Consider the following 12,541-nt stretch of genomic DNA (forward strand, 5'->3'; position numbering starts at 1 on the left):
AATCCTCGCAGGAGTCTCAACTGTCACCGGACGTGCACTATACTTTAATGCGTTGAAAGGAGAGGGGCGCACGCCTTCATGGTTTCGTAGTCTTTGTGGTTTGGTCAGAAGAATAATTTTCTTGAACATCCTGAGGCTAGGACCTTTTCTTGAGCTGCAAGAATTCAAAGATCATTGAGGCATTCAGTGTGAGTGTTGCAACGATAATACTGTAGTGGTTTAAATCTAGCAACGTCCTTCTCTGCTAGTTGACTTAAGAATATGCACATCAGGACAGCATTCTATGTCGTAGAGTTGTCAACCAAATAAGTTCTGAGTAAGAGGAACGAACTAAATTTAGTAGAAACATTGTTGCCAAAGAAGGGTAGTAAGGTTAGTGGGATGAGCATCCCTGTGTAAAGGAGAGGCTTGTGGGTCATGGGGTTCTCTGGGGATGAACACCACTAGACAGGAAGCTCCTAGTATTTTCTCTTGCCCAGTCCCATGGGTATGTTTGTTGTAGAATACCAACTTCCATGTCACATGGATGGTTTCACCTTTCCACCATTCAACACTTGTCCTACTAATCTACTGTGTTGGGATTATGGCGGGGTTCAGGTTGATCCTGGTGGTTCTTGGATGGCCTCTTGTTGAATGATATCTCGTTCAGCTTTGATCCCAAGAGAATTCCATTTGCCCTCGCTCTCTAGGAATGTAGGCCATCCTGTTTGATGCTACTGCTCAGTCTTGAGCATGGTCTTTTGACAAAAGGGGATAAACCTCTACTCATACTAGTTGCCTATACTCTTAAGGATCTTCGAACAGTCTTGCCAATCTCTCTACTTCAGACCCCAGAGAGGGGTGTCCCTCATTCTCAAGGCTCGCTCGTACCCGTCCGAACCTTTGAGAAGTTTTAAGAGAATTAGTCAGAAAAGAAAAAAAGAAAAAAACCCTAGACCTAGCTTTGGCAAATCTTCCTTAGCACTGGCAAAACAAAGGTCTCACTCCCTCTCTTTTGGAGTTCGTTAGATAATCCATAGTACTGTACATGCACCTTTAACTGCCGAGAGAGTTGAGGTACAGGCTAGGACTGGAACTTGTAAAGTTAGGAGCTAGGCTCTACCCTTACCTTGAAGAATCTTGCACTCAGCCAGGTTTTGAAGAATGGAGTGTGTGCGCTCCACACCACCTTCATGGCCTTTTTATCTACAGGAGTATCCACAAGTGCTTTAATTACTTTGTGCTTAGTCTTTTGGGGGCTACTAGAGTAGTGCGCCAAATCTAGCTCCCACGCTAGTCTATAAGCATCTTGTCTATGGGAATGGATGGATGTAAGTCTGGAATGAAGGCATTCTTTTTTTCCCCTTTCTTAGGTATGAGGGAGTCAGTTACTCACTGGATCTGATATTGCTGGAAAACTGTACTTTTGAGCTCTCTTCTTTAGAACCTGGAGGAGGACTCCCCATCCTTCCTGGAAGAGGGCGAGGATGGTTAGATAAATAAAACTTTCATACTCCAGGTATATTATTTTTGGACAGCTATTCCCCTCAGGGGGATGACCTCCCTCTTTTGAGATGTACCAATCTTCTTGGACGGGTCAGGCCCTATAAGTTTATTCATCCCAATGACAGATAGGTAGGAAGTTGCTGGCATAGTCTCCTTTGCTTGTGTATGGAACTAGGTAGATTGACGTTTCCAGGAAGAAAAAGAACAAAGCGGTTTGTCTTGAAATTATTGCCAGTTCTTTGCTCAAAATGCATCTAATAAGTTAAAAACACTTCCAGAAGACAAAAACTACGCCCCCGAGATCTTTGCTCAGAATGCATCTGTAACATTTGAAAAGCTTCCAGATGAAATCGACCCGACAGGCTGCGAATTTCCCTACTTAAAGGACGATGGTTTGTATTTGTAGGAAAACCTAAAAAATTTTTTTTCAAGTAATTTGTGTTTTTCCAGGCTATCAAGTCTTTTAGGTTAAACTTTCCTCCTCAACCCTTCCAAGCCAAAAGTCATAAGTGAAGACCTTTTGATAGGTGGGGGGACGTGACTCCTCGCCCTCACTAACACTTGTTTAACTGATCAAACGATTAAGTGAATATCCAGCTTGCACTGAAGACATATTTCATACTTAAAGGACTCTGGTTTATTGCTAGGAAATATGACAATTACTTTAAAATTGTTTATTGTATTTGGTTAGTATTGTTGTGCTCCTTTGACCCCACGTTTAAAATAGTACTGTATTAGCAAAGCCTAGATCTACTTTATGCAGATTCAGAGTTGTACAAGGATGAGCTATTCATATATTTAGTACAGATCAGTTCTATTCTTAATACTGACAAGTTCCTTAAGGTTGGCTTTATGTAGCTGCTACCACACAGCAACTTTTTCTGCTCTAGTTGATAGGCCCAGTTTGTGAACAGCCACCTGTTATGGGAGGAATGTTACTTTTTTGTCAAGTTAAATTTCCCTGTTGATATTGGCTTGAGATACTATTATCTTCTGAATTACTCAACCTATTGTGGAATGTGTGGGTGTGATTAAAGCTATGCAAGTAAGGGAGTTAAGTGTAATATGTACAGCTTTTCAGGAATTGCTTATATTCAAAAACTTTTGAAGGTAGTGGTTTTATGGTAGAAAAACAGGTCATCATTATACTTTAGTGTACAGTTAAGTGGTTTAAATGAAAATTGAAATTTAAGGTATTAAAAGCCAGTGGCATTTTTGTGTAGGCTATGGTTTAGGTGAGATAGGTGTCATAATAAAAACTTGGTACTAAAATAGTTGTGGGAGGGACAAGGTCTACTTTAAAGTTATATGTTCTTGGGTCAAGTCCTTGTATGTTTTTGCATGTAACTACCCAGCTTTACCCCCCTAGTAATTCACCATAATCTCATCCTACACCTATTTACGTAAAGGACCTAGGTTAGATTTTGCTTGTCATCTCTATCTTGAGCTTATACTTCTCCAGTCATCTCTATCTTGAGCTTATACTTCCCCAGTCATCTATCTTGAGCTTATACTTCTTTATTCATCATCTACTTCACACTTCATATTCTTCAGCCAAGTAGGCCTGTATCTTCCAACTCTTCTAGGTAATAAATTGAATGCTTCATGATAGTTAAGGGAAGCTATTGGTTTTTGTATAGATATCCCTAGTATTTTTTGACACGTCTTAATTTATTAGTATTTAAAAAGTAATCTGGCATATGTCAGATTAGGGAACAGAAATGTCTTGCCTCCATTGGCGTTGGGTGAGGTTAGTGGCATCAGTGTACTTCATGTGGTAAATATCATCAAGCACTCCATACAGTACCAAATTGAAGGGAGTACTCAATGGTATTTGCAGGAATTCTTGTTCCTAGCTGCACTTGCTTTATAGGTTTACCTCAGATCTTTTCTTTTCATCTTTTTATCCCATATCTTAAAGATTTGTCATAATGTAACTGCAGGATTTACTATGTGGCACTTGGGTGGTGAATTGCATCAGAGGCCCATACACCAGGTTACTATTATTACCTGTGGTGGTATTGGTGTCGTCTAAGCTACGCAACAACCCGGGTTAGAAAAGCAGGATGCAAATAGCCCAGTAAGGCAAGGAAATTAACTGCGTTAGAAGTAATGACTAATTACTGTAATATAAAAAATTTTAAGATCAACTTGTTGAAATAGATTTTTCATATATAAACTATGAACTTGTCAGCCTGTTGGACAAAAATATTCATTAAGTTTGAATTTGAAATTCCAGGGATTCTACAATCTACAATTTGATCTGGTCACAGCTAGAATGAAACTTCTAGAATACTGTGTAGTATAGACCAAATCCATAAAGCTGATCCAGAATGGCCGTGCATATGGGCAAAGCTTCTGTGTTTAATAAGAACCTGCCACCTAAGACTATGGGGGGGGGGGGGGGGCAGGGTTATATTTCTATGCATTTTTGTATTTCTCACAAAATACGATTTCCTAGGTTAGGCTAAGGAATTTGGGTTGCAGAAGTACCTCCCATATTAACGGAATAGTTTGTATTGCTATGAAAATTATAATTAAATTTATTTTTCAGACCTAGAAAATGGTGGAAACAAATTCATGCTGTTTTCGATTTTCTCCAAGAACTGGTACTCTAGTAATTGGTTGGCTGTCTTTGGTAAGGAAATTGTTCATCAGATATTTTTTTGCTACATACCCCTATTGAAATTTGAATACACAAGTGTAAGATCTTCTGATAATTGATTTTTTTCATTTACCAAGGTATATCAGCTCAGTGTAAAATGATTTAAAACATTTTATGTAAGATATTTAAGAATATCTACAGAAAATGGTTATTTCTATTCATCTTGCCTGGTAGTCATCATGCATACCTCTCAAAGCTTTAAAAGTTTCCTAACCTCCAAAAATCAAGTAGAACGTATCCTTTGTCGCCTCACCTCTAGGTTATTGAATACACTTTATGAATGGGCACTGTAAGACTAATTGGCTAGGGTATGGCAAAATCTTCAAAAATTTTTACACTTTGCTAAGTGAACACCTAAACTCTACAGTTCCATTTTTTGCTTTGTGATAGTTAGGTGTAATGGTTTGGGATGTTATTTTAGAGCATCTCTTCAAAGTAAACTTTTAGAACAAAAACTTTTACCAATACCAGTTGGTAGAATTCTAAAATTCTAAATTCAGGGAAAATTAGTACACTTTGCTACTACAGTATACTATTAGCCCCTTATCTGTGCCTCTTGCAATTCATTGTGCTTCTGCCCACGTGCATGATTTTTACATGATCGCGAGACGGGCCCTTGCTCATATAGAATACATTAATCCCATTTACATACTTTATAAGTGTTAAAAAATCTTGGTAACCTTTTGAAATTAAGCTCTTATCACATTCATGCATCCTGTCAAGGTCAATGACCAAATTAAATGCACAGAATTTAATATCCTCAGTAAAGGATACCAGTGACACTTAACTCTAAATATGAGGGCATTATTTATAAGATTCTGGGGATCTGGTTTGCCTCACTTCAAGAAGGCAAAGTTTGTTGGTGTTAGGTTGTATACTGTACTGTACACAGTTTAAAGTATTTGGAGCATTCCCCCTGAATCTAACTACACTCCCATCTTGGCTTTCTAATTTTACCTCCATTCCATATTTGTTTACAAGAGCACGCTCTCCATTTACTCCAAAATTGTGCATTCCTGCAGCTTTCCTTTTTTTTTTTACAGTAATTGGGAGGTTCTTTAAATGCTCGGAAAGCAAAAATTAGCAAGATATGTTGCGAGAGGGGGGAGGGGGAGGGGTTGGTGGAGGAGGTATTAAGCGTGCAGGAACCAACATCGTCAACATAGTCAACCAAAGAGAAGTTCGTGACGTCAGCGTACATTTGGTATATATTCAAAATATATTAAATGAAAAATGTATCATTTACTCGAGTGTCACTATTTGTGAAATGTGTTTTTTATATTTGGTGAATATTTAATGTAAATCATATTGGTGTATTTTTAAAGAAATTATTTTGAGTGACTAGTTTAAACTTCGGGAGAGAATAACTCCTTCATTGATCGATCTACATTGGTTACCTGTTAAGGTTAGAATTGAATTTAAGATTTGCTTGTTGACTCACACAGTATTAACCAAATAAAATATAAAGTCACATAGTGAAACTTTTGAGTAAGTGATCCATCTTTAATTTATTATATATTTTGAATATACTGTACATCAAATGTCTGCTGACGCCACAAACTTCTCTTTGGTTGACTATGTTGACTATGTCGGTTCCATGTCGCTCTGTACCTCCTCCACCAACCTCTCCCCTTCCCCCCCACCCGCAATATGTCTTGCTATTTTTTTTTGCTTAACCAGCATTTAAAGAACCACCTAATTACTGTACAGAAAGAGAATAGCTGCAGGAATGCACAATTTTGGAGTAAATGGAGAGAGTGCTCGTGTAAACAAATACCCTCTATTCCTGCTTAATTTCTTCAGTCTAGCTGTGCAACACCTCTAACTTTTTTTCCTCATATACCTGAAATTTTTTTCCTCTAGTTGCATTCAGGACAATATGGTCTCCCTGATGCTAGAGGTATGGCCAGTCTAAATTCCCAAAAACCATCCTTGTACTGCAACTAGATTTCCCATGATGGTCAAATGTACAAATACTGTAAATACTATAGTCAATTCTTTTCAGTGAGGCAGACTTGCACCGACTCGTAGGGGTGCCCTTTTCTCTCTGAAAAGTTTCCTGATCGCTGAAGATAATTCTAACCAACCAGATAGCAGAACACTTCCGAGCTGAAAGGGCACCGCTGTGAGTCTGTGCAAATGCGCCTCATTAGAAAAATTGCAGTATAGTTCCCCTGTTAATTGAAATTTTAAATGTTTTAAATTTTTCATAGGCACAGTATGAGAAATTCTTAAGTATAAAATTTTCTAATAAAGTAACTCATGTTTCAGTATCAAATGAGACTAATTGATTTCTAGTTGTAGGTTCTGCAGCAAGTTTTTAATATATTTAACATCTATAATTTGTAAAATCTCTTGCCTTGGCTTTGATAAGTCTGTTAATTTCCAGACTAGATACTGAAAACTATTTTCTGTACTGTATGCACTAAGTATGATCTATATTTTACTGTTTACATTAGTCCTGTTTTTATGAGTAGTATTTAACGTATCTCATTACAGATATGGAGTGTTTCCCATGTACTGTTTATGCAGCAAAATACGGTCTTCAATGAGGGGGAGTATAAGATGGTCTGTGAAGAATTGGTATGCAACAGTACATTAAAGTCGATTGGATGTGATATCTGTCCAATCATTGCTGCAATAGGTACAGCAATTTACAGGGCACTAGTGATTGGTATATAAAATACATTATTTGTTATAAAATCTTAAAAGTTTAATCATTTTAAAGATCTTGTAATATATTGCCAATATCTAAATCTTTTCAGCAATGTCTGTACTAATCGTTGCCAGTGTGTTGAGTGTCCTTTTGGTTCTTACCAATGGACTGTTGGTGTTCGGCGTTCACCAGGTTTGTCTCTTACAGTAATAGTTATCCCTTTCCATATCACTGTTCACCTATCATACCATCAGTACATGGCAGATATTTTAATTTAGATGTAAATATAATTCTTATCTTTTATACATTGGATGTCTACAGGCCGATACATATTTTTGAGATTTGAATCGGTATAGACCTTTTCTGGACCAAAACTTGGTTAATAGAAATACAATAAAGTACAGTACTGTATTTTATAAAAACTTTATAGAATATTTGTTCCTACATGTATACAAAGCTTTAGTTTTTAAAATTGTGAAATCTTTAGGGGACAGGAACAGCCGTTGAAATTTATGAAGAGGTTGTTAGATGGTGAGCCAGAGAGAGTAGCCCCCACCTACCTGCCTGTTGGACTACTCGCTTTTGTCTTCAGCTGGATATATACATACTGTTGCATCCTATCCAGTGCATCTTACCAGATAATTTCAATGATAGAAAAAGCAGGGTAGTGTTAGTAGTTGAATGATGTGGGATAAATGTATTGGACTTGCTTTGGTTTAGGAGTAAACTAATAGATCCACACCCATTGAGAGCAGCATTGTTTGCTATTATCCACTTCTTCCTGTGTAAATCATGGCATCCTGTTAGGTGGGTATTTTCGTAGAGGAGTGGGAAGGCTAAGCAGTCTTCAGCCTTGTTCTGGCAAGCCTGGAATTGCTTGAGACATATCACTTTGTGCTCTGCCTGCCCTGTCCAGAACCGCTAATTGCATATCGTGGCTGTGGTGTCTTGGGCTTGGTCCATTTCCTTTCTTAGCAACGCCTTATCATATATCCTGTCCCACATTGAAAAGAATTCTGCCTTTCATTGACCTGACAGTACTTTAATTTTAAATATTAGTTTTATGGAAGATATACTTTTATTTTATGAAAATGCCTCTGTTACAAGAACATAACGACTTTAATGTGCAAAAATTCTTTTCCAGAACAAACCTTGGTTGATGATTCCCTACATATTTTACAGAGTAATGGAGATAAGTACACTGTGTGTGGCTTATCTATCCTTAGCTGTATTTGGAATTTACATTGGAAATAGTACTGTAATCGCTTTTACCATTATTATATTTAGTTTGGTGATTACCTTGGATGTCTACTTCCTACTAGTTGTCATCGCTTGTTACAAAGAGGTGAGTGAAACTTACTTTTTTTTTTTTTTTTTATCTTCCATTACTTACCCACTTAAAACTCCATATGGTATGCTGATAAAGCTGTTGTACTTGTACCAATTGATCAAAATGTATTTTGAAATATCAATTTAGCTGTATTTGACTACTACAATTTTATCTTTAATCTTAGATTTGAGTTTTCAGGTGCATAAATTGTTTAATAGCTATACTGTAAGCCAAAATGAATACTGTTTATGCAAAGTAATCTTCACTGCAATTGTTATTTTCCTTTTATTTGCATTGTTTTTGTGTGTAACTTCTTTTCACAGAAGCTATTCTCAAGAAAGTACTGTACAGCATGGATCATCTAGTAGTTCTTGATTGCCTACCTTCATTTTGTGATCACGAAATGCTTTTAACATTTTCTTTTACCCCTGAGTATTTGCAGCAGGTTATTCTATTTCAGTGATCCCTTTTTTATAAATTTCTAATGATACCATTTTTAACTAAGTTGTAGTTACTCTGTTGATTTTGACTGGCTAGATCGACGAAAACTTGTTCGCCTTGCAGTCGCATGGGCAGCAGACAGTCCCGCTTCAGCCGATGAGTTAGAGCTGTTTGTTGGAGGTTTCTATTGCGGTTAGGCAACCCACCATTGTGGGTAGGGCTTGCTTGGTAGACTTTCAGTTAAGCATCTCTCTAGATTGAATTGGAACAAATTGACTCTCTAAGACCCCTCTTAACTTCTCTGTACATCTCTGAGAGTATGCTTGTAGAAATAATTCTCTTGGCTTAATCATACAATGTGAATTATTAAATAAGTAGTTTCAGCTATTTGGAATAATTTTCCCCAGGTTAAAATCTGGTGTTTCATTCCTTAAATTTTTTTATTTTGGTATTAGGCGCTAGTTTTTCTTTCACCAATTCATACTATGTACAAGTTTATATAAAGATGGTGGGTATTTTCATAATAGAATTCCTGATTTACTGGCGTTGTTTAACTACAGACTTGCATCAAAATATTAGTATTATCAAGAGCCAAGCTAAAACCTTGGTTGGTAAAGAAAGATGCTATAAGCCCAAGGGCTCCAACAGTGTAAAATAGCCTAGGAAGGAAAGGAAATAAGGAAATAGATAAGATATAAGTAGTAATGGAAAATTAGAATAAAAAAAAATTTCAAAACTAACTACAAAACTGATAATTAACAGAGACTATCAAGAAGTCAGCCTGTTCATCATTAAAACATGTGCTACAAGTCTGAACTTTTGAATTTCTACTGATTGAACTACGCGATTAGGAAGGTCATTCACATCTTGGTCACAGCTGGAATAAAACTACTAGAATACTGTGTAGTATTGTGCCTCATGATGGAGAAGGCCTGACTATTAAATACTTAACTTCATGCCTAGTTTTACGGACAGGATGGAACTTTCTAGGAAGATCTGAAAGCAAAGAATGGTGAGAATTCTGAAATATCTTATGCAACGTGCATAATGAACTAATTGAACGAAGGTGCCAAAGATTGATATTTGGATCAGGAATAAGAACTTTAATAGACCGTAGGTTCCTGTCCAACAAATTAAGATGAGAATCGGCAGCTAAGACCAGACAGGAGAAAAATACTCAACTAGGTAGAATGAAAGAATTAAAACTCTTCAGAATACATTAAGGAATAATGGTTGAGCAAATTCTTGAGCTGAGAAACTAGAGAGCAAAGCTCTTAATGAGCTTTAGTCAGCATAATAGTAATAGTAGGCCAAACTAGTACCTTTGTCTTCAGTGGTAAAGAAACACTAAAGCTGTACATTTAAAATATCGATAATATTGTTTCTTGGTTTTCAGCGGGTGGTTTTTCTAAAGTAAAGGTGGCTACTTCTGGTCTTATTATTTATAATGTTAAATTTTAACTAGAAATTTCCAAACTTGAAACAAATGTAAATTTGACAGACTAGGAAGTCCTGAATTTCCATAAATGACCGGTCCAAAATTGCCCTTTATGTACAGAGGAAGAAGGCCAACGCCTGACAATTTTGGCCAAGTCGGTAGCTTTTCTGTTATCTATCCATTACAGACTGTGACCTTTTCTCTCCTTGGTGCAGGATGCAGGACAATAGTCTTATTGTCTGAAAACCCCTCCATGGTTTTTCCTACCACCAGTGATTCCTGATTGTGAAGGACTTTAGATAGCACTAAAATCTCAAGGCAATTGCTATAGAGTTGATTCCTGTACTGTCTTGTTTCCCTAACATGTAAAATCATCTTTACTTTAATTTCCAATGAAACTCCCTTGGAGAACAAACTTTGATTATCCCACCAACTTGGCAGTTGTTGATGGTTTTTATCACTGGCATAGATTATCTAGATATTTTGTTTTAAGATAAATCCAAGACTAAAATTAGATGTGCTTTTAGGTGCCCCATTGGAACTACATTTCAATAAGAAAGTCTTGGTCCCTGAAAGTCTCTAGTCCACATCCAATCTGACCTAGAAAGTGTCCTCATTTCCTACAGAAAAACCCAAAAATTAACTTGCTATTATCATTCCCAAGTATAGAATCTCCAGATTTGGAACCAGGCATAGTATTCAAATTGGCAAGACTCCCAACTGTTCAGAAACCACTACTTTAATCTGAATCCTTCCAAATGAATCTCTCAAAAATAGCCAGTAATCCTGGTATGAACGAATTTAGCCTCTGAATCTTCGGCAATTTTGTAGTGAGGGAGCCATCATCATGAGATACTTGAGGAGCAGTCATGTGACTGGAACAAAGGCACTTGAAATGGTAAATCCTTAACCCATTGATGAAACAAAGGCATTTTCTTGAATTGGAGATTAATAGGAATGAGAAAATATACTTGTGTGAAGTCTGTTGAAAACATACAAACTCCTTTGCTACCCCTAGACATGTAGAGTTTTTATATAAACTGAGGCCAGTTGCTACCCCTAGACATGTAGAGTTTTTATATAAACTGAGGCCAGTAATCTTCAGGTTAGAGACTTGTAGAACTGTCCTCCAACCTGCCAAACTTTTAGGGGACTAGGAATAACTAGTTAAAATAAATCCTTAGAAGGGGTAAATACGTATCGCATCTTTTTCCCTGAAGTTTTACAATTTCTGGTTTCAAGATCTGTGCCTTTACTGTATTTAATAGATAAGACATGGAATTGGTTCCTTGAACAAGAAAAATTGAAGGCTAGAGAAATCCAGTTTCCTTCACTGATTAAACTCATCACACATGAAAGAGGACAAAGCCTCTCCCTAAAAATGGTTAAAGTGAGTCTTTCCTTCTTGGATTTGCTGTGAATGACCAACGGAGTTCTAATATATACAAATTAACAAAGAAAAATGTAGAATTTATGAAGGGTGGAGAAGAAAACTATATCAAGCTTAGCAATGCAAAATTCAATCTGATGTATTGTACTTAATTTCTTTTAATTTTCAATTGGTCAGGAAAGTGAAGGATCTGCTGTTGAATAGGGAGTAAGTGTTATTGCTGGCAATAATGGCAGACAATGACTTAACTGAATAGTTTTATGCTGTGTAACTAGTGCAATATTTTTTAATGTTAAACTGATATTCAGTACTTTCACAGATAAAGCTTGGTGGGAAAAGAGAAGTTGACGATTGCAGTGTACTCATTGTTCAAGAGCAGCAGTAAATGTTGTGCATTTTTAGATTTTTCATTTGAAAGAAAATGTACTTGGGGTCAGAAGCTACCAAACCATTGAAAGGCTTATAAATATAAGACATTATGATCAAAGTTATTTCTTATTTTGAAAAATTGTGGTGCAAATGAGTGCCTTTCATTGGCAATCATTTTTGCTTTACAGAAATTAGTGTTTCATTTTACAAAGTTAATGTACAGTAAGAAAGTTATTGGCCTCGTGGAATAAAATAGGAAAGTCTTTCACGTTATAAAATTTGCTAGTAATGCACAAATACTGTAATTTGTTTAATAAAGAGGTTTTCATTGAAGATAAATTTGTAATTTATATCGCTCTATTGAGATTTAACTAAGATTTTTTTTAATATTGCTACTTTGGATAGTGGCTACTAATGGCAATGGGATATTCCTGTCAGCTTTGTTAAAAAGTTAAATTTATATTCTTAGAGTTTTAAGTACTTTGTTGATTGGATGTATATTCACTTTATAAAGGCTGTATGTTTTCATTTGTATGATTTTGACTGTTTCTAAATAAAAAGCTTCATCTTGGTAAACAAGATCTTGGTTTCCCATTAAGATGTGCATTTTTTAATTTGTTCGGAGTTTGGAAGAGGGGAAATTATTTCAACTGTTATAACTTAAGCTTTTCTAGACTTGAAAATCATCTTGATAGAACAATACCGGCTGACAACAAACGGTCTGTTTAATTTAGTGATGGCAACATGAGTAATCAAAGTTCTGAATC

At 36.4% G+C, this 12,541-nt stretch overlaps 1 protein-coding gene across 3 annotated transcripts in view; it reads left to right on the top strand.

The window, feature by feature from the left end:
• Nucleotides 1-12,319, top strand: part of LOC137628879 (uncharacterized) — a 63,602-nt gene extending 51,283 nt beyond the window's left edge. For 2 of the 3 annotated variants that reach the window (XM_068360150.1, XM_068360158.1), the window contains exons 2-6: nt 4,040-4,123; nt 6,650-6,794; nt 6,916-6,998; nt 7,951-8,151; nt 11,725-12,319. In XM_068360150.1, the coding sequence (XP_068216251.1) occupies nt 4,049-4,123; nt 6,650-6,794; nt 6,916-6,998; nt 7,951-8,151; nt 11,725-11,790 (570 nt within the window). In that variant the 5' untranslated portion in view covers nt 4,040-4,048 and the 3' untranslated portion in view covers nt 11,791-12,319. Of the gene's footprint in view, nt 1-4,039; nt 4,124-6,649; nt 6,795-6,915; nt 6,999-7,950; nt 8,152-11,713 lie in introns of all 3 variants that reach the window. The other variant, XM_068360166.1, reaches the window with a different exon arrangement.
• The last annotated feature ends 222 nt before the right edge of the window (nt 12,320-12,541 follow it).

The sequence above is a fragment of the Palaemon carinicauda genome, chromosome 2 (genome assembly GCF_036898095.1).
Source record: "Palaemon carinicauda isolate YSFRI2023 chromosome 2, ASM3689809v2, whole genome shotgun sequence".
In the NCBI taxonomy this organism is placed as follows: Eukaryota; Metazoa; Arthropoda; class Malacostraca; order Decapoda; family Palaemonidae; genus Palaemon; species Palaemon carinicauda.